This window comes from Rousettus aegyptiacus, unplaced genomic scaffold (genome assembly GCF_014176215.1).
Source record: "Rousettus aegyptiacus isolate mRouAeg1 unplaced genomic scaffold, mRouAeg1.p scaffold_m13_p_4, whole genome shotgun sequence".
NCBI lineage: Eukaryota > Metazoa > Chordata > Mammalia > Chiroptera > Pteropodidae > Rousettus > Rousettus aegyptiacus.
In genome coordinates this window covers 119,597,975-119,625,618 of record NW_023416307.1, presented here as the reverse complement: position 1 = coordinate 119,625,618, position 27,644 = coordinate 119,597,975, and the positions used below count along the sequence as shown (strand labels likewise).

Here is a 27,644-nt window from a genome sequence, read left to right as displayed (position 1 = left end):
ATCAGATGCTTGACATCTTTCGAGAACTTAGGGTTTTAAAAGAGATAATGTGATTTTTAGATATATAATGAACTGGGTCAGCATTTGGTATATTTATGTAACTAAGTGAACCAGTATTTTCCAAATGACCAATACACGAAATGATAAAAAAATTGCAAGTAACATTCAACCAATTGAATTCAGAAAGATAAATAGAAGTCCAGCTGCTTCCTATTAATGCAGACATTTGAGAGAACTGAATTGCAAAAATGTGGAACAGTCCACTCTGTTGAAAAGTTACTTCCATGAAAATGTTGATGTAATCTAAATTTTTCCTCAGTTTTAATTTCTAATATGGCTGTTTATGGCCCTCAATTTTTAAGAATGTGAAAGATTCCTGAGACCAAGAACTTTAAGAAACAGCTGTTCTAGCACAGTGTACATAGTAAACACTCAAATTCTTATTGAATAACTGGATGGAGTTTTTGTTTTACAAAAGTGACTTCCAGTATTAAGCCTGGCAGACTGTGAGAATGGGTATGTTAGGACACGGAGCGGGTTAGTGTTCATGCTGAGTTTGAGGTGGGATACATAAAGGTAACTATAGCAGTCAGTTGGAAGTTTAGAATTTGGGCTTGAGAAAAACTAAAACGCTGTTCTCTTTTCCAATGGAAATTCCTTTATCATAGACTATATCATTGAACTATATCACTGAATTAGCTACAACTTCACAACTGATTAGCAAACATGTTAGCCTTCGGGCAAAAGTATAAGAGTGACAGAATAGGCATATTTAAACAATAATACATTTTTCCACATTGTGCACATTAAAAATTTTTGGTATAGGAGACATATGATGTTTCTCCTGAACTTTTTAAAGTTTAACGTACTAAGGTACAATAATTGATTTTTTCTTACAGAATTTTTTACTTTACACTATATATATATCCCTACTGAAATGCCCAGTTACCACCACCTGAAATTTTTGGAAAAGGCTGTGCTGAGAATAAGGATGTTTTACTTTTTCTATGCCTATCTCACTAATTAATCTCAAGCACTTGTAGGTTTTATCATACTTTAGGTAATTTACTACCTTTTAAAATACTTCCTTTTGTTCAGTCTTCAACTTACCTTTTGCTCCTTGCAGTGGAGACCTGAGTTGGATGTGATACTGGTAAGAATCTACGGTTTTGGCTGTTTCTAGAAAGTCTTAACCATTTTAAAAGATTTAACAAATGTTTCCTTTTCTTGCCACTAGGTACATTGTCAATCTCTGGGAAAACTCTTTCATTAAATTTATAAAATTTGTCTCAATGTTTTTTCCCTCAATATTGACTTTCCCAGTTAAAGACTGTCTAGATTATTTATAATTCACTTATTTTGTGTTCAGATTAAGTTTGTGTCCCCCATCTTTTCACATTCCTATGGTGTAGGAGAGGCCTACTTTAAAGGTTAAAAAACTAAGGTCACAGAACTATTAGGTGACAGTGTCATATGTAACTCAATCACAGCTCTTCTCAATCCTCATAGCCCATTTCCTTTTCCTGTCAGCAGATTACAAAACAATACTAGGGAAGAAAACTGCAAACTATTACAGATAATGCTCTCTACATATCTGTAATATCTTAAATCTGGTCATGTTTTTACAGTGGTATAAGACAAGTTGAGGCACAGATTTGATACACTTAAAAAGACTATGCCAATATGCAAAAATACTAATTCATTTGTTGAACAAATATTAAATGTCTATTCTGGCAGGCACTGTGCCAAGCATTTGGTGAACTGGTGAGAACAGATATGGTTCCTTGAACTGGGTACTTGCCAGTTCTGTGGACTGCTGACTGACAGTAGAGGTTTAAATGATTTCTTTTGTCAGATGTGAAAACTTAGTTGAACCCATAACAGTGCGACTGCATTCTGATGATGGTAAAAACTCCAGGCTAGGATGTAAAATACTCATTCTCAAGTGTGAGGTAGTATATTAGAGAAACCAGACTAGGAATGTTGGCTATACTGCTAATGTGACCTGTTCTTTCAAAGAAAAGAAGTATTGTCCTTTTATACTAAATGTGAGAGACATCAAAGGTAATGAGTAGTACTCATATTACTAATAGGACACTGAAAATCTAAGCTGAGTATAGCCAGAAACTCCAAAATCAAGTGAAGACTATAAAGAATTCCACATAAAACCACAAGTACTATTTGACCTAGGGGGGAAGCACTGTTTTCATGAGGACTTAATACTGAAGTCATTTCATTTTCCAATGTTTCAGGAAGGACCTTCTACAACTGGAAAAGCAACTAAATAGGAATAATAACCCAAGAGAAAACAAGTGAAATTTTTAATTGAAAGATAACATCAGTTCCTGGGTCCTTTAAAGAAACTGGGTATTTTGAAAGGTTTATGTTTGACTTTAAAAAGCCACTAATGTGTACTGAAAGGAAAAAAATTTTTTTAATGACTTTTTTGGTCCCATACTTTAACAATGTATTTGCTGCTATTTACAAATAGAAATGTCCTATATTGCTAACAGTAAAGCATCTTTATAATTCCTTTGATAAATCCTAAAGTATTAATCTGAATAACATGACTATTTTAGTTTTTAAGGCAATGGTAAACTTCCTAGTAGGTCTTATGAGACTTCATCTACTGGGGCAAACCCTGTTTCATAAAACATAATGCTTTGTCTTTTAAGTTGAGGTAAAGAGAATTTAGCGACTAAATAGCAAAGCTGCACAGGCAATGAGATGTTGCCTAAGATTCTCTGATTATGTTCTCTGCCTTTTGATTACGCCAGGGTAGCTACGGTGGAAAACAGGAACTATTAATAAAGCCTGAAAATGTTCTGAACCCAAATCCCAAAGCATTTTAGTAGGCTTAGCATCTTCAAAGCATTTTAAGAAAAGTACTAAATGCCCACCTACCCCTTCAAAGCAGCTCCAAATAACAATCCTTATAACTTTCTCAATTATATGACATTCATACCTTTTGCTAACTAGAAGAGCTTTAGACCAGTTTAAACTGCAGAAACTTGCACTTTTGTTAATACTATTTTTCTCCCAAAGCAAGTTAACATTTCCATTATCAGGAAGCACAAATACTATTCATCATTTTTGTATTCATTACCAAGGAGTTCTTTATCTTGTTCTGAAGGATGAACAAAAGCTTGAGAAGTACGTTTCAGAAGATAAACTGCAGCATGAAGACCACCTATGTTCACCCAGACAGTATGCACCTTCCGCCATACATGTCCCATTCCAGATAATGCCTGTGTATACACAAAAGGCATAAAAATAGTTAGCTTTTATGACCTACTGCTCTAGACTAACCAGGGGTCTTTGTTGACAATAAGGAACAGTGAGGGGAAGAGAACACAAATCCTACTCAGACTAATATCCCCAAATCTACTTAAGTTCCTAAAGTTACCACAGGCTGAGCTACTGTACAGTACCTTGGTAAAGCATTTCTTGTCCTGAGTAAGTAGTACAGCTCGGCCTGTCCCAGGTCTACAGACACGGCTCATCTCCCGTAGGCAAGCTGGATAAAGGTTCCAGTTTCTCTTCTTGGAACCCATCCTATTAAAGAAGGTCCAATGAGTCAAATTCTTGAAAAAATAAATACCTAGAACTCTATTAAAGAAATATTAAAAACTCATTGCAACAAGAAAATCCTGAGGTATGAAAAATAGTTGCCATTTGGAAACTAGAACTTTGCCATTATATGTCAATGAAATGAGTGATGGGACTTTAGTAAATGAATGGCACAGAATTTTAAGGTGAATCAATTACAGAACAAACAACTATAATAGTTATATGAACTGTCCTCTTAATAAGCATATTAGCAGACATTGTATAAACCAAACCAGTGATTAGAAATCATTTATACTGAGAAATAGAACCAGGTTTGCTTCAATCTTTCTGTGTAAAGTTTGTAATTCAATAATAGACTAGAAAGTGGGTGAATCTGATGGTCAGGATCAAATGTAGTTAAATACATTCCTGAGCTCTTAGAAGGAAAAAATGGGTGAATCCATTGCCATAGTGTGTAAGAGAAAAACTGCTCTTTTGACATTCTGCTAGAAGGAATTGAAGATTTCTGATGACAAAGGACAATAGATTTAGAAGGTAAGTAGGTACTATGAAGGTAGAACTCATTTTTTGAAAAACTAAGTCCCCACCTTTTCCCAAATGGCATGTCTGTTACAATAATGTCCACAGAGCCAGTCCTCAATGGCAGATTGCAGATATCCCATTGAATAGCATCTATGGGCAAGCCCCAGGATGGTTTGCTGTGGAGACAAAGGAAAGGCGCTTCAACATATTCTGAAATACGAAATTAAAAATTTTTTTTTCTAAAGAGACTGCTATAAAGTACAAAATGCTACTAAAATATCAGCGATAGAAACAACTCTAAAAGAATGTTGGAAGGAAGCATAAGGTCATGAGATACAACTTTTATAATGATAATCTATAATAATGAAAAAACTTTTTAAATGGTTAAGAGTGATTTTCAAAAGATGTCTACATCTGCTTCATCTAGGTTAAAGGGAAAAACAAGATTGCAACACAAAGAACAACAGAATTTTGAAAAGCTGTTTAAGCAGTAAATTATGTAACCAATAATGCAAGCTATTAATGAAACATGGAAACAACGCTAAAGAGTAAAAAAGGATTGAGGAGACACATATGAAGGATAAAGTTTGGTAAATAGTAAGAGGAGACATGTAAACTTAGTAATTATAGAGGTGCTTAAGATTAAAATACATGCACTATTAATAAGGCAAAGAAGATAAAATAGACACCAGAAGACAATATAATAAAAACATGATTTAAATCTGCTCCATTAAGGCAAAGCTACTGGTTTAAGAAATAAAATACAAGCAATAATGCACAGGCTAAGAAAGGCAAATCAAAGGTGAACAAATGAAGAGTTACACTATTGCTTTTTGATAAAATGCAGTGAAGACAATCACTACATAATGGAGAAGAGAAGTATTCTATCGGAAATAGAGTGTTAAAGCACTAACAACTACAAATTAAGCCAAGAAACATTAAAAATCTAGGTAAGATTTATAAAAAGACTACAGATTGATCAGACAAAAAGTGTAGTCTGAAAAATGATAAAATATTCAGAAAAAAATAATTTGTTTAAAAATGTTTATCAAGTTTCAAGAAAACCCTGGTCATGCACTAAGCCTTAAGAATATCTCAATAAATATTAAACTATACCATAAAAATTCATAGTAAAATATAAATTAACAAAAAGCCTTTTAATTGCTTTTCAGTTTTATGTATAAAAATCTAAACCTTTGCTACTCAAAAAGCTGGGCCACAGACTAGTAGCATCAATGTTAGCCAGAAGCTTGCTGGAAAATGCAAACTCCCAGGTCCCAGCCTAAACATACTGAATCAGATTCTGTATGTTAATGGGATCCCAAGTGATTTATAGGTACATTAAGGTTTGAAAGCACTGTCCTAAACAACTGATCAGAGAAAGAAGTATATAAGTAATGATGTAGAAAGTAACCAAAGTAGGTAATTATCAAAATCTATAAGATACAGTCAACAGGAGTCCTTAGCATAAACACTCTAATGAAAACTTACTAAAAAGAAGATATTTATAGCATACAATTTAAGATTTTTGGTAACATTTTAAAACCTCAATAGGTAACAAGAAGTATTGAGTGTTAAACTATAGAACAAGTAGTATATGAAGGAACAAAAGAAAGCACTGTAATTCTATTGAAAAGGGGAAAAAAAATTAGATAACCAATATACAGATATAAAATAGCATTAGGTATGCCATGTGTAAGTAATAAATGAATATTCATATAAAATGAATATTTTAAAAAACAATTGATTTCTACTTACAAATATAAACTTCACACTAAAGGTTATAGAGACAGATGTTTCTAGATCTGTTATGGCCAATCATAGGATATGACTTCTTGGGCTATGTATTTAGAAAGTGGAGCACCTGTAAGACCTAATAAATCTGATGACCTACTCCTGCCACTTTATAGGAAAATGAAGTACAGTAGCAGAGGAGATGAGAGACACAATTTTATGATGGGATCTCTGGTGAGAAATTGTAGACTAATTGACATTTCAACCAATTCTTCCCAAAGACAGTGGAGACTTTGAAAGGCTTACCCAGATGGTGTCAAATGTAATTTGTAGTAGTAGGCTAGGGCTTAATATTATAATTATACACATCTCAGATGAAAAAATTTCCCAGAGGTTATTGGACTTCCACTGCACAGATATCAAAAGGATATAGCTAAAAGACTTGGAATATTTTGCTTGAAGGAGAGAGGATTTGGAGGGGTGGAATGGAGGAACGTAGGGGTTTTGGTAGCCCTTCAAATATCTGATGCCAATCACATGACAGAGATAAGATTTTTCTTTATGGACTCAAGTGGGAGGAAAATCTGTAGGAGGTTTAGGGAGAGACTCACTCAGTTCACTAAAACATGACTAGTGTAAAAATGGAATCGACAGCCTTCAGAGGCCAATGGTTAAGATCTGTAGGATATGTAGGCACCACGGGGATGGTTTTCAGGTCTCTTGCAACTCAGATGTTTTAAAGTGCCAAATAAAGGAAAGACTAAATTATGGTATTTCTATAGAATGGAATGTTATGCAGTCATTAAAAGCCGTATACAAAAAAAATATTTGAAATTAAAATGAATATACAATATCCTATGTGGGAAAAATATATAAGAAAACTGAAGAAAAATTGTTGCTTTAGGGTGGGGAAATTACAGTTAAATATTTTTAAAATATAAATCATTTTCAATAATCTTAAAAGTCTCAACATGTTCATTTTGGTTAAATGATTTCACAATGTACTGGAGGTATTAATCATAAAGTCATTATGAAAAGTGACAGTCAAAGAGGTGCTACAAAATCTTTAAAATTTTTACCCTTCTTTAATTTGGTTTTTGGTCAGTAAAGATGAGATGTTATTTGCTGCTCTGTTCACAGCCAATGGATTGTTGTCACCAGCAATATGATAACAATTAGACCATTCAGTAGCGCCCTAAAAGACAAGAATATATATTAAAACAGAAGTAGCAAACTGCAAAAAGATGATTAAAGAAAAAATCATTTCAGTTGATTGTCAATAAAAAAGACATCCGATCCAATAATCCAGTGCTTTCCTAAAGTGGCAAAACACTGCCTTTTGTCAACTTGCTTGAAATGCTTTCCTGTTCTATCTCTGACTATTGAACTCCTACTCGTCTTTCAAGACCCAGCTTCAGCGTCACACCTTCTGTGACATAAACCTCAACAATCCAAGCTGTCTCTCATTTGACCCCCTCCCCCCAAAAGCACTGCACTTGTTCTCTCTTTATTGTGATACCTGCCTGCCTCTCAACAAATCTAGGAACCTCAGGTTTGGTATTTTACTCAATCTCTCACCCAGCAGTGTCTGACACATAGTAGGCATTACAGACCTTAAATATAATTGTGATTTGAAAAAGTTACCCAAATCAAACTGACCAATCTATATACCCTGTGATTATGGGATTTTATATAATCTGATATATTGGAGTATATGAGAATCTCATATACTGAATTTTCTCTAGGTAGGTCTCTTTAGCCAGAGTAAATTTCTCTAGTCAATTTGAGCAGAAAACAGTAGTCATTTAGACCAAGGGTCCTCAACTCCTAGATTGTGGACTGGTACCTGTCCATGGCCTGTTAGGAACCACTCACAGCAGGAGGTGAGTGGCCGGCAATCAAGCGAAACTTCATCTGTATTTGTAGGTGCTCCGAGCACTAGTATCACCACTCAGCTCCACCTCAGATCATCAGGCCCTGGTACCCAAAAGGTTAGGGACTGCTGATCTCAACTACTATGATTTCCTTCTGAGATTTTAACTCCCAGATGACATATCATTTTCTAATTGCAGTCTGGATTATTTTTCCCTTTGTGGATTGCTTTACACTTGCTCATCTGTTCCATTTCTGTCACTCAAAGAATCTATGGTATCTCCCATTGGCTTTATGTGTACTATATGTAAGACCTTACTGTTTCACTGTCCTCATCCAAATTATTTATAAAAGTATAGATAATATTGATTCAAGAACACTTCCCTGTTAATGTTCTCCAATTAGAAATACCTTTCCATGTCTTACTTTAGGCAGGTTTTGAGTCCTCTCAGTATCACAGTAATTTTGAAAGCTACTTAAGAGTATTTGGTATATAACCTTGCTTGACTTCCTAAAAAAAAGTTAAATATTGTTCCTAGGTTTCCCCTTTTTTAAAACTATACTTACTCCCTCCAAGAACGTAAGTGGATTAAGAAGCATAATCTCACTTTATAGAGATGAAACACCTTCCTCCAGTTTATGCTTATGCTTTCAATGATCGCTTCCACTCATGTTTACTTACCTATTAGAGAAAAGAGACTCACCACTTTGAAATTCTCAGACTCCTCTGTAATCCAATGAATAAATATCATTTACAATATACCTAGTCCTTGACTATTTGTAGTAAGTGGTTACAGCCTTTACACAAAAGTTCCAGCTTTACTAGAGTATTTTTTTTCAAAACTCTTGGGTCCGTTGACCCAACCTTGGTGATTTCATTATGTATAATTTGCACATTAGTTCAAGAACATTCCAGACATATCACTTGCTTATCTGAAAGCTAATGAAAAGTTATTACCTCTATTGGTATTGCCCCTGTTCCACACATTGGATCAACTATTATATCAGTAGGCTGAGGAGCACAGAGCCTAGAGAAAAGAAAACAGCCTATGTGAAGAGACTTCAGCCAAGAGCTGAGGCTTCCACAGTGACTATTCTGAAGCTATAAGATCAAGGACCTATTATGTTAGCATGAAGAAACATCAATCAATATCCATTATAAAAATCAATTTGTAATTACATGTTGACTTCATAGCCTAGCTTTTAAAAATAACATTAAATAAAACTAAAAGTACCCTTTGAGTATTATCCAAAATCCCATTTCATTTCCAGTTGGAATTTAGCTTCTAAGTCTTTTAAATATACATATATATGCTTTTAGAAAATACATGTTATTTTGTATATAAACCTGTATTGTTACACTAAAAAAAAAAAAAACCTGAAACATATTTCAAGTAGAACATGTATTAATATAAGTTTATTGGTAGTTTAGACATTCAGTATTCCTTCCCTTACAAATTTTAAAGATAATAACATTGCTATAAAATAATTGGTTTACTTTGAGAACTTAGTACAGTAATTCTTTAATGTCGTGGATAGCTTCTGTAACTTTAAGTGAAATGACAATGGAACCAATTTTATCAGCGGTTAATTGATATAAACACGATGTAAGTTCCTACAGCATCTCTGGCATCTCATCAACTTTATAAGAGAAACTGTTATTTGAGGACCTGCTACATATTCCAGGTTTGGATTTAACTCTTTGTATTAACTCATTTAATCTTTTAACAACCCTATGAGGTGGGTCATTATTATTCTTATTTTACAGAGAGGCTGATGCAAAACCTGTCCACAGATACAAAACTAATAGGTGATAAAGTCAGGATTAGAGGCATTATTGTTAGTGGCTGAAATATTACCCCATCTATGAAGCATTCCCTCCTCAGACAGGTCACTAGGTTTCCTTCTTTTGTCCTGCTAACATTTTCATATTCTATTATAGTATTTATTACATGTAATTATTTATCTTCCTCACAAGATTAAGATTTTTGGGGACTAACACTCTTCTTATTTTAATACCTGTCCAGGTCTACCTCCCTGTTCCTGCCCCTTAACACATGGCAACAGAATACTTGACCACAGTGTTGGTAGTAAGCAACCCCACTAATGCATTCCTAGGCATTGCTGCTGGGGGTCTGAGTGAACACTTGACTGAGACTCTGTCTGATTCTCTCTTTCAAGAATTGGCAAGAGCTAGAAGCCCTAGGCAGTATGGAGCTGGTCATTTGAAATTGGAAATATATAAATTTAGATGAAGGGCAGCCATTCGCACAGGTGAGCAGAAACAAGAGCCCACAGACTCCTAAGAGAGATAAAAGTGACTGTCTAGGTTTAAAAGGTATTTTTCCACAATTTGATTCCTACCCTTCTTGAAATACGGCTTTCAGTTTCTCTGTGGATTTCCCAAGATTTCTCGGGGTCTTTCCAATACATCCCCTTCCCACTCCATCATCACATTTTTTTTTTTTTTTTTTAAATCTTAAACTAGCTTACTTAGGTTTCTAATAGTTGCACCCAAAGTAACTCTTCTTATACCTGGCTCCTACACCATAATGCCTGGCAGTGGATAATAAATGTTTGTTAAGTGAATGAAGACTAGGAGCTCTTCCTTTATCAGCTGGACCTAGTTTTCTATTATTGTCATTGAATTAATAGATTCCAATAGTGCTGAACTGGACTCCATGGATGAGCAGGTAAAAAAAGACTACCAAACTATGCCAGGTACTGTATATAGCAGGAATTTTGCATATGTTTCTGCATTCACTCCTAATAATCTTCAAATCTCACAGAAAACCCATTTTGCACTCTGAAAAACAGAAACCTAGAGAAGACTACTTGTCTGAGTGGTGGAAAGAAGCACCCAATAAAAACAAAAAGGACAAAGGAGAAAGAAAGCTACAGTTTACACTTGGAAACATGGAGAATTCCAGAATGATTCCTGGGATGAACTGAGTATAAAATTTAAAAATATAAGGAAAAGCTCTCTGTGTTCACTTACACATCATACACATTTTCAAAAATGCTTTCATCTGCTTCACTGACAAAAATGAAACAAAGCAAAATTTGCTCTATTTCCCAACATATAGTATATCCTTTCTAAACAGAAATGTTGCAACTCTATTCAAGAGGCAAATAAAAACTATCTCTTCCATTTTAAAATAAAAACAAAACAAAACAGTAATTAAGTGATATTCTCAGGATCACAAAGAATAAAAACTTGATATAAGGGAAAGAAACAGATCAATAGCTTTTATCCTGTTATTTATTCACTAAATTACAACACAGTATACCTCACAACAAATTAAACTGTTTTCAAGAGAAACTTCAAACCAAGGTGTAATTTTAATCTAGTTGGCAAATGCATTCTCTTACCTGAGCATCCCATAGGCAAGAGTAGATCTGAGAGTTGTAGGTCCAAAATGTGTGATATTTCTTCGATGGAGACTCTCTTCTGTCAATGCAATGCCCACAATGATTTCATTATCATGGATATTCAGAAGCACCTATAGTAGAACAAGACAATAAAAATAGTTTTAGAATTGTTCAAACTACCTATTAGGATTTTTTAATTTCAGGCTTTATTATTTTTTTCACTTTATTATTGAGGTATACCTTGCATACAGTAAAATACAATCTTAAGTGTGCAGTACAGTGAATTTTTACCTACAGATACACTGATAAAGATAAACAATATTTTAAGCATGCCAGAAGGCTCCCCTTGCCCCCCTCAGCCATTACCTGCCAAAGTAATCATTAATCTGAACACTACCACCATGTTTTTTTTTTAACATCATGTAAATGAAATCATATAGTATATACTACTAGAAAATTTTAACATCTATTTTACTCTTTTCATTCACTATAAGTTAGCTGCAACCATATTTCCCCTGAATTTTTATAATGTAAACATATTTTGAAAGTCTATGGTTTTTTAATATGCATTTTTAAAGATTTTAACGTTTAATGAACTATTAATAATACTGTACCACATTTATCACCTATTATTTTCTTAGTATTTTTTAAACTGTCTGTGAAATAATGTTTTTTGCCCTATAGTTTTCCTAACAATATAAACTATTCAAATAAAAGTAAAAAAATTCTCCAATCTTCCACTTAAAATTTTCTTATGATCTTAGCAGCAGCAGCAGCTGACACTTACCTAGATATGTGCAAGCCAGTGTTCTACACATTTTATATTCATCACTTCATTTCATATTTGCACTCTCTGACCTAGGTTATTATCTTCCTTTTACAGATGAGGAAACTGAGGCACAAAGACATCATCTTACTTGCCCATAGTCATACAGCTTGTAAACTGGTATTTGAACCCAGGCATTATGGCTCCAGAATCTGTCCTCTGATACCCCTTGCTACCTTTCGGACATTACCATTCCAGTGAACCTATTCATTCTCATTCTCACATGTGAATCACCCATGTAGTAGATGATTGAGACTAAGGAGAGTAAGCATGCTAAAAAGAGGTATCTAGGTTTGGGAAGCTAGTAGAATTTAAGAGGAGAGCTGACTCTAGGATGAATGTTAGCAATGATGGCCTGATTCTAGGAGGTTGAGCTTTGTTTTAAAAATGTATTCTACCTCTTTTTAGTAGCAAAACTCTACAGCCAAGATGCACAAAAACAAAAATAATTGTTTTAAGTTTGGTTGAATTTTATAATCTGAAAGCCTATGTAATGTAGGAAAAGTACTAGATTAGAAATTATAAAACTCAAGTCTTATAGCTCCTATCTTTTGAGCACTTAGTATATAGCAGGCATTGCACCAAATACTTAAAATGTATTGTCTCATTTAACTTTCAGGACACACTTAGGGTATATACTACTACAGGCTCTATTTGAAATACAGGCTCAGAGAGAATATCTTGTCCAAAGTTACACAGTTGTAGAATCGAAATTTGAATCTACGTATGTCTCCACAGCCCACACTCTTGTTAGCCACACCTATTAGCTCTATGGCCTGTTTAATTGTCCATAAGATTGGGTTAGTTTGAAAATTCAACAAATCTATAATGACCGCCTTCTTAAATCATCACAATCAGAGCCTGTACCTACTTCCACATCAAAGTTGGTCATGTCAGCCTTCCACTTAAAGTAATCTTGAACAGCTCCCCCAAAATCTCTTGCAGCCTCGTTTGAAGAAAAGCAATGTTTCTCTCCTGCCCTGTTACATGTGACTCTAAATTTTAGCACTTCGGTATCGGTTTCTTCTCTTGAGCTTTCATCAGTCTCATTTTTGCAAGATGCTAAGTCATCACCTACTAATGTTGATATCTCTTCTCTGATGGCTGGATTTTCATAATAGTCTAAGATATGTGAATCTAAGGCATTGTTAGTCAACTCTTTTTTAACATCTCTCTCATTTCTTTTGTCTCCTCGTCCATTATCAATCTTCTCTTTACTTGAATTCTCGTTTATCTTTCTGCGTTTTGTTTTTTTTTTCTTGAAACTGGTGTTAATTTTCCATACTTTTAAAGGATCTGACCAGGGAAGCTTCCCAGCCAATTCTTCAAAATCCTTTAGAACTTCTTCCTATAAGGGACAGAGAATAAAATCCATTCATTTTTCAATATTTTAGTTGAACAAATAAGCTGCTACTTTGCCTACGGATGACATTGTTATGTTGGGGATGGTAGGGGTGGAAAGCAAGAGTCAATAAAATAATGGCTACAACTGAAGAAGTAAAAATCTCATTGAAATTTAAGATATAACATATCAATATAAATTAAGCCACTAAAGAATAATACAAGACAGAGTGGTGGATTGGAGTTTGGGCTTCAAAATTAAAAATGTAAACAGTAAGAAAACTACTAACAGTGGTTACCTCTAGGGAAGGGAAGTGGGTGGATGAAAAGATGGGAGGAAGGGCAACTTCTTATTGACTTCATTGACTTCCTTTTGAATTTTGTGCTGTATATACATATTAATTTTTTAAAAGTAACATTTTTTTTAAAAAAAAAAGAAACCTTAAGTAGTTAAAAATGAATCTATCCAATTTCTAAATAGTATCTAGAGACATCTTTTAAAATAGTAAATCTGATCATGTCCCTCCCTTACTTAAAGACACTTAGTAGCTTCACATAAAAAAACTAAATTCCTTAAAAAGTCCAACATAATCTGACTCCTGCCTACTTCGCATACATCACTTTAGAACCATTCTCTCCACACTTCCTCTGCTTGGAGGATATTTGGTTTACATCATCGCTTTGCACTGCTGGCTCCCTTCTCATTATTTAACAGCAATTTAAAGTCTCTGAGAGACCTACTTAAAGTAATCCTCTCAAGTCATCTCTTCTCATGTTATTTTCTTTACAGAGCTTAGTATTATCTAAAGTTACTAGATTTATGTACTGTTCATCATCAAGGCTCCTCCCAGAAGATAAGTACAGGGTGGGAAGGACCTTACCTGTCTTGACCACTGCTATAAGCTACCCTCCTAGACAGTGCCTGGTATACAAAAGGTACTCAATAAACAGCTGTTGGATAATACATGATTAAATGTTAAAAGAGCTATGTTGTCTGATTCAGCAGCCATTGGCCACATGTAGCTGTTGAAGTTTAAATGATTTAAAGTAAAAAAAAAAAAACAGTTTATCATTCAGATTAGCTACATTTCACACACTGATGGCTAATTGCTACCATGATAAACAGTGAAGACATAGAACATTTCCATTAGAAAGCTCTATGGCAGAATGCTGGTGGTATATAGACAGCACATGTTACTGAAGATCAAAGCAGAACGAAATCAGTGCTGACTGATAGAACTGAAACTTGAAATGGAAGTGAGTGAAGGCTTTGATACTAGAAACCTGATGAAATAATGGTACATTTTGGGTTTGGCAAACCCAGTTGTATTTACAAATAATTTTCCCATAAAGGGCATCTACAGGACTTCTAAGTTAACATGGTGGAATAACACTGGTACAATCCCTTTCTTTCTTTAGAAACTTCTAAAAGTAAAAGATCAGAAACACCAACTCTATCTTAATAGAATCTATGTGATATCTGTAACCTTGAACTGTAACATTCTAATGCAGTGAAGGTCAAACAAGTGCAGGAAGACATGAGAGGGAGAATGCCTATAGATCTCAGATAAAGGGTAGAACAGTCTTCAAAGTAGTAGCAAATAAACTCTTTTCAAATAGCAAGGAAGAAGTATGTGCACTGGACTTCATTTCTACCAAGAAGCAACAGAGGAGAGAAATAGAGGCCAAACAAGAAATCCCACAAATGCTCTATTTGCTGGAAACAGTCTGTTGGTGAAGTAGAATTGAGAGAGATACTCTACATAGTGAATGATCCTGAACCTGCTGATCCTTTAAGGATAGGGAGAAGTAACAGTTAAAAGAACTTGTTTAATAGTATGGAAATTAAATCTCAGTAAAACTTCACCAAAAAAAAAAAAAGAGGAGGAAGAGAAGAACTCATTCACTCACAGCCCTTTGTCAGACGGAACTTCACGGTAAACCAGGGAGATTTCTTGCTGGCCTGGAACAGTTCCTGGCTTCTCCCAAGAGAAACTCCTATAAATAGCAGGTCCAAGAGGAATTCCATCATTCAAAGATGAACACTTACCAAAAGTTAGCACAGAATTTACAGGAACATAAAAAAAGGAAAAAGGAGGAAAGTAACAAAAATAGTAGGCAAAAAACTGACCAGAAAGACACTGCAGTTAAAAACTACGATCCAATGTATTGACATGGTGTCCAAAAAACCTAATGAGATTCTTTTGTAAAGTAAGAGCTCAAGGCAGAGACAGAAAAGCAGAAAGATGAGGTGAAGAAGAAACAGGAGCTTGATATATGGATACTTAAGAATAAGAAAACCCATTAGAACACTTTTTATAAGACGGGAAAGTATAATGCTACAAAGAATAAAATCAATAGTCAACAGAATGAAAGTTAGAAGCAAATGTTTAAATATACGGTTTTACTAGCACATGTTACAATTTAAGTCCACAGAGTGAAGAGCTTAACAATTTTTCATGGTTACACACAACAGAAGTTGCCCTTACACAGATCTGAAAATCTACCTTAAATCTTTGGTGCTCTTCTTTGGAAACTTCCACCAGCAACCTCTTTTGCAGTTATTTACAAAGCAACTCTGAAGCTGGCTCATATAGAACCATTCAACAACATCAAATTAACCTCCAATTAGATATCAAAAACACCAAAATGATACTAACTCTAAGATGGCAAAAATTCAGGAATTGAAAATATTAACAATACCCCAGTAAGTTAGAGGAAAGAATTTAAGAATTTTAAAAAATTTAGTTTTTTTTTTAATGCCTATGAACATTTATTCCTGGCTATTAACATTTTGAAATACTTAGCAAAAATTTTCAGTAGCCTGCCTATTATTTACTAATTTCACAGATATGATTCAGTTGCCAATGACTGTTGGAAGTCTGAATGGTTATAATATTGTTGTTGAAAGTTATGTTTTTGGTTAATAAAATTTTTATCTATTTTCAGTCTGAATTCTTTTAGGTCTGGTTTTATTTTTCTAGCTGTGGATTCATATCACTTTGGTTTCTGAATAACGTTTTGGACATTAACCTGTCAATAAATAAAAATTAGAGAAGTAAGCAGCATATCATAGTTTTAAAAAACAGATTATTACTCATACAAGGAGTAAAACTGATAGAAAAAGTTTTCAAGCATTCAACTCTGGAAACCTGACCAAAAAGCAATATGGAAAGATACTAAAGCCTTACTGAGATGTATTTTCAACCTTCAGCTTAGGCAGTCTCAATATTTAGGAATCAGATGCTAAATACAAGTTGGAGACAAAGCTGTTAACAACTGAAGGAGTATTAACATGTTACTTTGGCTTTAATTTTAAAAAATGTAGTTAGAGAAGGCCAGGCAAAAGCAGAATGGTGAGAGAAAATGTTATTTGTAGATGATACAAACCATCACTTGCTCTTTGGTTCACAGTTGGGAAGCAATTCTATTTTGTAACTATACATCAGCAAAGCTAATCTAAGGTATATATCTTTTATAAGAAAGGCAAACAATTTATTTCTTATAAATTTTGATGTTTTTCAATATTGATTTTTATTATTTCATTTTTTTTTAAATAAGGTATAATTGACATATAACATTTTATTTTCAGGGGTACACAATAGTGATTCGATATTTGTATATATTGCAAAATGATCACTATAATAAATCTGGTAAACATCTGTCACCATAGTTACAAAAATTGTTTTTCCTGTGACGAGAACTTTTAAAATCTACTCTTCACAATTTGCTAATACTCAATACAGTATTATTAACTATAGTTGCCTTGCTGTAGATTACATCCTCATGACTTATTTTATAACAATAAGTTTATACCTTTTGACCCCCTCTACCCATTTTGCCCACTCTCTATGCACACCCCCACCACTGATACTGATATTTAAAAACAATTTTGGGGATGCACTGTCTTGACCCATGCTGTGGACTTTCCTGAAATCTCTCAAAGGCTCACAAAACCCAAAGAAGCAGCATCTGACCTTGGTGTACCTGGTACCTCTTGCTGAGCAGTCCCAAGTCCAGCACTAGTGGCAGCCAGCCTTGGTTTCTGGCTTGGCCTCTCGAGGCACCTATAAGCAGAGCACAGGTAACAGCCATCTGCAGACTGCTCAGTGACTCTTATAAGGTAGCCCGGGAAGTTCACAGGCTGTGGCTGAACTTGGCCTGCACCTGGGCCCCACCTAGAAGGCCCTTGGGCCAGCACACCCAAGGCCTTCTTGGACCTGCAAGAGAGCCAGTGTGCTCTGCATCTGAAAAGGGCATACCCAAAGGGCAGACTAGGCAGGCACCAGAGCCCTGCTAAAGGGGATCCTGCTCCACAGGGCCAGCCCTTCACCAGCTAATCCTCACAACCAACTAGCCCAAGGGGTCAATCCCTCCAACTGAAGTGCAAACAGCAACCAAGGCTCAACTACATCAAGAGGGCACACACATCCCACACAAGGGACACACTTTGAGCACCTCGCTTAGGTGACCAGGAAAGACTGTGCCACTGGGCCCCACAGTACACCATAAAAGCATTCTACTAAGACTGGGAGGCTAAGGAGCCCTACTTAATACATAGAAACAAACACAGGGAGGTAGCCAAAATGGGGAGACAAGAAACATGTCCCACGTGAAAGAACAGAACAAAGCTCCAAAAAAAGAACAAAGTAGAGATAAACAATTTGCCAGATGTAGAGTTCAAAACACTGGTTAAAAGATGCTCAATGAACTTAGGAGAGGAGTATTGACCTCAGGGAGAACTTTAATAAAGAGACAAAACATAAAAATGGATATGGAAAACATAAAAGAGAACCAGTTAGAAATGAAGAATAAAAAATCTGAGATGAAGAGTACATCAGAGGGAATCAACAGATTGGATGAAGTGGAAGATCAAATCAGAGATTTAGAGGATGGAGTAGTGGAGAACACCCAATCAGAACAGCAACAAGAAAAAAAGAATCCAAAAAAAAAAAACAAACGAGAATAGTTTAAGGGACCTCTAGGACAACATCAAGTGCAACAACATTTGCATCATTGGGATACTAGAAGGAGAAGGAACAAAGTAAGGAACTGAAAACCTATTTGAAGAAATAATGACAGAAAACTTCCCTAACCTGCTGAAGGAAGTAGATGTATAAGCCCACGAAGTGTAGAGAGTCCCAAACAAGGTGAACCCAGAGAGACCCACACCAAGACACGTTATTGTTAAAATGTCAAACGTTAAATGCAAAGAATCTTAAAAGCCACAAGAAAAATGCAATTAGTTACCCATAGGAACTCCCAGAAGACTGTCAGCCAATTTCTCAACAGAAACTGTAGGCTAGAAGGGCTTTGCACAAAATATTCAAAGTGATGAAAAGCCAGGACCTATAACCAAAATTATACCACCCAGCAAAGCTATCATTTAGAATCAAAAGACAGATAAAGAGCTTCCCAGACAAGAAAAAGCTAAAGGAGTTCATCACTACCAAGCCAGTATTCCAGGAACTGCTGGAGGGACTTCTTTAAGAAGAAAAATCAAAAATATGAATAAAGAATGGCAATAACTACATATCTGTCAACAAGTACTTCAAATGAAAAAGAATTAAATGTTTCAATCAAAAGATAGGGTGGCTGAATGGATAAAAAAACAAGACCTTTATATAAGCTGCCTACAAGAGACTCACTTCAGATTAAAGACTAAAAGTAAATGGATGGAAAAAGACATTTCATGATAGATCTAGAAGTTATTGTGCTGAGTGAAGTAGGTCAGATAAAGACAAATGCCATATGATTTTGTGTACATGTGGAATCTAAAGAACAAAATAAACAAAAACGACAGAAACAAACTCATAAATACATAGAACATTTTGAGGGTTACCAGATCGGAGGGGAGTTGGGGGATTAGGTGAAAAAGGAGGAAGGGATTAAAAATACAAAATAGTAGTTACAAAATAGTCATGGAGATGTATAGCATAAGGAATATAGTCAATAGTAAATATTGTAATAACTATGTATGGTGTCAGATTTAGTGAGGTGATCACTTTGTGAGTTATATAGATGTCTAATCACTGTTGTACACCTGAAACTAATATAATATTGATTGCCAACTATAATTGAAAAATAAAAAATGTTATTTAAAAAAAGCAGCAGTAATGCTAAATGATAGAATGCAAAAAGTAGAAATAATATCTTTGGGAAAGATGATTGAAAATCAGCTACCATATTTGGGATAGCTCACCTTTGTTTCTTTGAACTGGTAATCTTTAAGCTCCTGAACAACCACAAATAAATTATCAACTGATCTCAGACAATGAACCTGGGGAGAGAAAATGTTAAAAACAAATTTCTGAGAAAGCTTTTGAATCACACAAACTATTGACATTTTAATTTAAAAATTAGGTACTAAGGCTTTAAAGCAGATAATACAGTAGTCCCTCTTTATCTGTGGTTTCAGTTACCGATGGTCAACCACTATCTGAAAATATTACAAGGAGAATTACAGAAATAAAGAATTCATAAGTTTTAAATTGCATGCTATTCTGAGTAGCTTGATGAAATCTTGCCCAAGACATGAACCATCTCTCTATCCAGTGTATCTACACTGTATATGCTAGCTGCCCATTAGTCACTTTGTAGCTATGTCATAGTATTTCAGTGCTTTTGTTCAAGTAACTGTTATTTAAGAATGACCCTAAAGTGCAAGGGTGGTAATTCTGGCAATTTGGATATGCCAAAGAGAAGCCATAAAGTGCTTCCTTTAAGTGAAAAGGTGAAAGTTCTTGAATTAATAAGAATTTAATAAGAAAAAAACCTGAGGTTGCTAAAATATGTGGCAAAAATAAATCTTCTATCCATGAAATTGCCTAATTCCTAAATTAAGCTTTATCATAGGTATGTATGTATAGGAAAAACCATAATATATATATATATAGGGTTTAGTACTACTTTCAGATAGCAACTGGGGGGTCTTGGAAAATGTCCACCATGGAGAAGGGGGGCTCTACTATACCTGTAATTTGTATTTAAAAATTTCCCTATCACTCCAGTCTCCACAAGTATTTATTGGGTGTCTCCTCTATGTCAGACACTAAAAGCTTGGGAGATAGCAGCAAAAATAAAAAGAGAGAGATGGCAATTCCTGCCCTCATGTTGCTTAAGTGGTAATGAATACAGTTTAGCTGTTTTATTCTAGTGGGATGGCAATTTGCTGACCTTCACTTCTCACCTTCAGTGATTCCTAATTACTTTTGAGCAAGCGTTTCTTGACTCAGATCAAAAGAAAAATGTCTATTTTTATGCTTTATCACCAAATTCTAAACTTTAGCTGGATGCTGAAGTAAACAAATTCAAAGATGAGTATAGCAGGTACCCAGAATTTTTTTATAAGTTACACAGAATTCTTCTGGTGAATTCATCATCAGGAAATATTAAGATCACTTCTAAAAATACAGCAAATCTTGTTAAACTTATAAATTGGTACCCAATAGAAAATGCAGTAAAACTTTAAAATCACCTATTTTGGAGCAGAGAAGGAAAAGCAAAAAGGATTCCAGAGAGGCCTGTAAACTAGAAAGTAACCATAAAATGACCTAATTAGAAAACTATTTTAAATATTGCTTCATTCAAACCTGAGCCAGACTTTCCACTGAAATGTCAAAATATATCTTGCCGCGGTCTTTGCTGATTTTGCATGATGACCTCAGTTTCTCTCTTACTTCATCCGCAGCTGTTTGCTCAAAACCAGTAGGTACCGTGGCTCCAATAGTGACTCGGAGATGCTCTGATTCACTTTTAGGGCCACTTTCCATCACTTGTATAGACCTCTGGTTCTCATGAAGATTCACATCCAGAAGTTGGTTAGTGGCTTCTTGAACATCAGACATGTTGGCAGTGCTTCCAGGATCCTTAATATAGTCCCTTTAAAATCAGTCAGAAAAGGAAAAAAAATGTCCAACATTATCACCTCATATTTCAACTATAACTAAAAACATCTGCTTTAGAGGGCTAGAAGAACAAGGCAACATGACTGATATGGCCATATTCAGTCAACACACCTCAATCAGTATTCACCAAAGATAAAAGCATTGAACAACATGGGCACAGAGTGCAGGATAGAAAATATATTATTAAACAAGCAATATAGATACAATGGAAGAAAAGGAGACAGACAAGCATTCGATATTTGGTTTGGGATCATTAATATGGCTAATAGTCGTCTCATAACTACAACAGCTGATATCCAAGAACGAAGGCTACTAGAGAACAGATACATTTCTGCATCTAGTCATTTTTCAGGTAGCAGTTAAGAACACGGGGCCTTGGAATTTCAGATATGGGTTTGAATTCTTGTCCTCTTCATTCATAGATTGAATGATCTAAAACAAATTTATTCTCCTATGCAACAATTTCCCCATCTGCAAAATGGGAAATAATACCTCTCTTCTAGAGTTGTTGGGAGTCTTAAGCGAGACTATGCCAGACTCATGATTAAAAATTGCTAACAGAATTTCTGTCTTCCTCCTGTGAAAGGTACAGTGATTCATGCATTTAAATGAACATCTACTAACTACAAACATTTTCATGCCTACTATGGGCCAGGCTCTGTGATCTATGGGTGGGCATCAAAAGAGTAAACCAAATTTCCTGTGTCTGAGCATGAAGGGGGTGGAGTTACGAGTTGGGAAGTGGAGATCAACAGCTCTCAACAGATCTAAAACAACTTAAGACACCGAGTACCTAAATTGTCCTTGTTCTGTATCTGGGACAGGGAATAGTGTCTAACACTAATAAAAGTCTGTTCCTGCTCTTAAAGAGCTCACAATCACTGTGAATAAAACCTCCAGCTTCTAAATAAGGAGGCTGAAGCCTATGAAAGGACGTATCTCGCCCAAGGTCAGAGAGCCAATCAGTGGCGTAGGCTGAAATGAAACCCAAGTCTCCGGACTCCCACCGCCTGGCCCTCATCACAGGAACTCAGGGGATGGGGTGAAGGCCAGGGAGAGGCAGCGAGAAGAGAGCCACACTGACACCAGACACGCCAGGCGCTGGCCTGGATAGCAAGAAGAAGGTCGTCCCTCCCTCCCGAGGGTTAGCGGCTCCACACCCGGCCACTCCCATCCGCCGTCCGATTACCGGCCGCAAGCGTAGACCCTTCCGACTCCGGCACGCTGCCCACCCAGCGCGCCCAGGTCACGCCGCCGGAAGTCGCTTCCACAGCTCCGGAAACGGAAGTCGGGCGGAGCGGTCACAAATGACCCAAGCTAGGGGCGGGCGCTGGCACAAGGTCGTACGGAGAGAAACGTGAACCTAAAGGTTTGTTCCCGTGGCGGCTAACATGGCGTGTTCGCTCATGCAGCTGGGGACAGCATCTGCAAGCTGAACCTGGAGAGCCTGTGGGCCTTGTGGCTTGTCATAATGGCTAACGTTTATGGTGTTTAGCCATGCCAAGACCTGAGTAAGCGCTTCACATGCGTCCTTTTATCTGTTCCAACAACGCTTTCATGTGGGCAAGGCTGTCTGCATTTTAAAGCAGGAGAAACGTCCCCAACGATATTAAATATCTTGGCCAAAATGTTAGGCGCAGCACTTTCCAGGCAAACTGGGGATGTGAATTTAAGTGGGCTGACTCTTAGACTTCTTAACATCTGAGTCATTGTTGCTCAGACTAGTCCCTGAGTTATATACACTAGTTATCCTCCACTCCTCTGCTTTGTTTTCCACCATTTTAGTAACTCTGGGTCAACATGGTCTGAAAATATAACCTGGAAAATTCCAGAAATAAACAATTCATAAGTTTTAAGTTGCATGCTGTTTTGAGTAATGAAATCTCCCATTGCTCTGCTTAGACTTGCCTAGGATCTAAATCATTCCTTTCTCTGATGTATCTACAGTGTACATATGTATAGTACAATAAATCGTTCTGAGAGAGTACATTCTCATAACTTTATTACAGCATATTATTATAATTTTCTTATCAGTTATTATTAATCTCACTGCACCTAAATCAAAAATAAAACTATTGTAGGTATGTATAGGAAAAATCTTAGTACATGCTAGCTGTGGTTTCAGGCATCAGCTGGGATCTTGGACCATATCTCCCACTGAAAAGAGGTGACTGCTTTATTGCCATCACTATTTTTGCCCAATTGCACTATTGTTTACTTAACACTTTTCTTTAAATATATATTTTTAAAAATTATTTTAGAAGGAAAACTTAAAACTGGACAACAGAAAGATAATTTATAAATGAGCAAAGGCTTGGAGGTTTCTTATATATATATATATATATATATATATATATATATATATACACACATACATATGGCCAATAATCATATGAAAGGATGCTCAACATCTGTAGTCATTAGGGAAATACAAATTCAAATCACAATGCAATACCTATTGGAATGGCTAAATTTTTGGAAAAATGGACAGTTCCAAGTTCCCATGAGGATGTGGAGCAATGGAACATTGACACATTGCTGGTGGGAATACTTTTAAAATGGTATGGCCACTTTGGAAAACAGTTCAGCCTTTTTCAAAAAGTTAAACATGGAATTATCATATGACCCAGCAATTCTACTTATAGGTACATACACAAGAGAACTGAAAACATGTTTAAACAAAAACAAGAACATGAATGTACCTAGCAACATTATTCATAATAGCCCCAAAGTGGAAACAACCTAAATATTCATCAGTGGATGAATAGATAAGGAAAGGTGGTCTATTCATACAATGGAATATTACTCTTTTAAAAAAGGATGAAGTAAAAGATACATGTTACAACAGGGGTGAACCTTGAAAACATTATGCTAAGGAAAACCAGATCCAAATGACCACATATATGGTTCCATTTATATGAAATATCAATAGTTGGTGAATCTAAAGAGATAGAAAGTAGATTAGGGGTTGCTTAGCATTGGGAAGAATTTGGGGATGATTGCTAAAAGGTATGGGTTTTCTTTTTGGAGTGATGAGAATGTACTGGAATTAGATAGTGATGATAGTGGACGAATAGATAAGGAATACAACATTGTGACTAGACTAAGAAACATTGAATTGTACACTTTCAGATATTTAAATGGTGGGTTTTTTGTTCTGTGAATTTGTCTCAAAGGAAACTTTGATCTTATGGGAAACTCATCTGCAGTTTCTTCATATGCAAAATGCAACTTCTTGGATAAGACTTATATGATTTAATGAGATTAACATGTTGATGGACACATAATGGAAATAGATTGTACCCTGTCTCCTGCCATGCCACCCTGAACACGCCCGATCCCATCTGATTTTGGAAGCTAAGCAGGTTCTGGCTTGGTTAGTACTTGGATGGGAGACCACCTAGGAAGACCCGGTGCTGTAAGCACAAAAAAAAAAAAAAAAAAAGAGAGATTGTACCCTTAAAAATAAATACAATGGAAACAAAGCAAGACGATTAAATTCTAGCCAGATACTTTTCCCTGCAAAGGGCTCTTAATAGGCACTACATGTAAGGCCTATTTTCTGTTCTTTAAAAGGACAAATTTTTGAGCATTAGGGACAAACTAGCACTAAATGAGACCTTGACAAAGTGAGAAGGATCAAAACATTGAAAAGATTCTCCATCTGAGTTAGTGTTATTTAATGCATACCTTTATACTATTTAAAATTATCTCTATAAACAGGTCTCACTTGGGGAAACATTGTGCCCTAAAGACACATTATCTACCAGTAGTATCATGTTGAGTCTGTTATTTAACCCATTTCCCGTTTAGAAAAAAAAAGTACAGCTTGCTGCCAGTGTTAATTTAATTTTACACAAACATCCTCTTTGAAGCTGAAGCAAATCTGACTGATTTTCAATGTGAAAATAAAATCTAAAAACTATTCTTGGAGTTATTTCTAAACAGAATTTGTTTCTAATCCTAATGAAACAAAAATGTATACATAAATCAGATTCATCAAACGAATCTTTGGCTAACAAGTGTTCAAGAACGATGTTAAACATCAGCGTATAGGAATGCTCCGTTTTCTAGGATTTGACATTTTCAGTGATTGGAAATTACTGTATTTTGTAAGTGGAAATACCACTAATAAAACCAGAATGCGATAAATAGAATGATATCATTTGTTCCCGAAGACTATCGATATGCTAGAGCAAAATGAAAATAATAATGAAAGTGAGATATTTTGTGGCAAACTTTGAGGATAAGGTTAGGGCTGTAATTTGCGAGTCATCTTGAGGTAAATGCTGCAGCCGCAAGTACTGCCAGCGAGTATTCTCGGGGCAAACGGGAAATGAGTTAACAGAGTTTATTGATCATTTATTATGTGTCAGGCACTCTTAGGTATTGGGGGTACAGCAGTGAAAAAAAAAGTCCCAAAGTCCCTAACTTCCTGTTATAGAGCTTATATTCTAGTGGAGAAGACAGACTAGAGAAAAAATATATGTAACATGCTTGTGATCATCAATATTATGGAGAAAAACTAAGCAAGATCAGGGGGTAAAGAGATGGGGGAGAGGGAAATGCCCTTTTTATATCAGGTTGTTGGGAAAGATTTCATTGATAAGGTGACAAAGAACCTGAAGGAAATGAGAGAGCAATCCATTGGATACCTGGAAGAAGAGCATTCCAGGCAGAGAGTAAGAACATGCTCAACAGAGTCTAGGAAGAGCCACGAGTCCAGGAAGGAGTGAATGAGAGAGAGAGAGGTCAAAGATAAAATGGGGTGGGTACATCATATAGGTCAATGTTTTACAAATTATCACCATGACTTACTTGTAAAAAGGATCACTCAGGGTACTGTATGGAGAATGGTAGTGGGCAGGAATGAAAGCAGTTATTAGCCTATTTCAGTGGTCCGAGTAAGAGATGATGATGGCTCAAACTAGAATAATAGGGATTAATGTAGTGAGAATTGTCATATTCTGATGTATTTTGAAGGATGACCTCTCATCAGTGGTGGGTTGGATGTAAGTCTGAAAAGAAGGTAAAGAACTGGGAGTTTGAGAATCAGACCTGGCAGATTTGCTAATCTAGAGTGCTCTTCTGCTGGGAAATGCATGCTCAAGAAGAACTCAGGCTAAAACGCTACAAAGTAAAAATGGACACGTTTGCTCCTCAGAATTCCGTTTTTGGTTTATTGCAGAGTAATAGTATTTTAGTTTACATTAGAAAAACCTCGATGATCTACTGTGAAAATACTGACTAAAGTGGATCCTTGCTTGAAAATGCCAATTTTCGGTAAGTCACATACATGTGGAAATTGAAGCCTCTAATTTCTATCTGGCTATAGTGTTATATTAAACTAAAGTGACCCCTATGTAAACAAACAAAAGATCAAATTTGATAATTCCTATCAGATATAGTGACACAAATTAGGAACTCAGTGACAGTTGTTCCCATGAACTCATATCTATTTTAACATAATAACTGTCTTTTCCTATTCTTAAGGATAAAACAAAGTCTTGGTTAGAAAGTCCAACAGTACAGCTATTCCTCAGCTCTATTAGGACTACTGACACTACTGACACTTCTGCCTGTAGTTCATAGGTGATTTCCTCTGTCTCTAAATAACATGCCTGAAATGCTATTTCTTGCTTTTTCAATTTTAGGGGTTATCTACAGATGCTTTTATGATACTTTAGATTTAGCCTACTAACATCTCCACTATCCTGTTTCTCCTCTTCTCCCATTAAAATTATAACCCAAATACTTTATTCCTCTTTGTTAAATTTACCTGAGTAAATTTAAGTGATATATTAAACATTCTATCAACACTGAACAGCATTTCTTGATTCCCCTACACTGTAAGTGAGGGTTTTATCAACACTCCTGGCCTTTCCTCTACCTCTCCTCCCTTCTTTGTACCTGCCAATCCATTTTGTTAAAAAAATATTCTGCTTGGCAGGTTGGATTATTGTGGGCATGTAATTGAAAGAAAGGATGCCTCTACACCTGCTTCTCAAGAAGCTACTGAAATTCTATCTCTCCGGGAAAACCTTTTGGGACCTCATTGGGAAATGAGAGCTGTGTCTACAGTCCTATTAACTAAATGATAGCCCATAAGTCCGTGAACTCTTAACTCAATGGACCTTTGGCCTATTGGGTGTTAACAACTAGAGGGGAGAATAATCAGCTTTGGCCGTTCCCTAAACAAGCTGAGGTTTATTTACTTTTCCCATGCCCTTTCAAGCCAAAGTCTATAAAACTGCTTTAGTAATAAAACTCCTGTGAGAGCTCTTCGATGGAATTAGTGACATCACAATGAATTTTCAAGAGAATGTACCTGAGATTTATTGTTCACTTCGAACTTCATATGGATAAGTAAGTTGATTTAAAAGCAACTCATTCGTTTTGAAAGGAACTGTATATATCTTGATGGTTATTGGTAGAAGGTGATGAGCTGGGGAACGAAACACCCCTGCCACCTAGTGGTTACTCATTCTGAAACACTGCAA

General features: G+C 35.7%; 1 protein-coding gene and 1 pseudogene across 3 annotated transcripts; one reads left to right on the top strand and one right to left on the bottom strand.

Annotated features, from left to right (window-relative positions):
- Positions 1-638: 638 nt before the first annotated feature.
- On the bottom strand, positions 639-22,419 carry THUMPD3 (THUMP domain containing 3). 3 transcript variants are annotated; one of them, XM_036218679.1, is made up of 10 exons: positions 22,305-22,363; positions 20,830-21,118; positions 19,440-19,517; positions 12,768-13,244; positions 11,071-11,201; positions 8,657-8,726; positions 6,906-7,021; positions 4,158-4,268; positions 3,432-3,555; positions 639-3,248 (listed from the first exon to the last, which is right to left on the bottom strand). In XM_036218679.1, exons 1-10 carry the CDS (start codon positions 22,316-22,318, stop codon positions 3,081-3,083), a joined length of 1,578 nt encoding a protein of 525 aa, XP_036074572.1. In that variant the 5' UTR covers positions 22,319-22,363; the 3' UTR covers positions 639-3,080. The 3 variants fall into 3 exon arrangements, with proteins under 3 accessions (XP_036074572.1, XP_036074573.1, XP_036074571.1); XM_036218680.1 differs by lacking the exon at positions 639-3,248 and having other exon boundaries at positions 3,438-4,268; positions 22,334-22,419; XM_036218678.1 differs by lacking the exon at positions 639-3,248 and having other exon boundaries at positions 3,438-4,268; positions 22,305-22,370.
- Positions 22,420-24,450: 2,031 nt separating this feature from the next.
- Positions 24,451-24,569, top strand: LOC118601844 (annotated as a pseudogene).
- Positions 24,570-27,644: the final 3,075 nt, after the last annotated feature.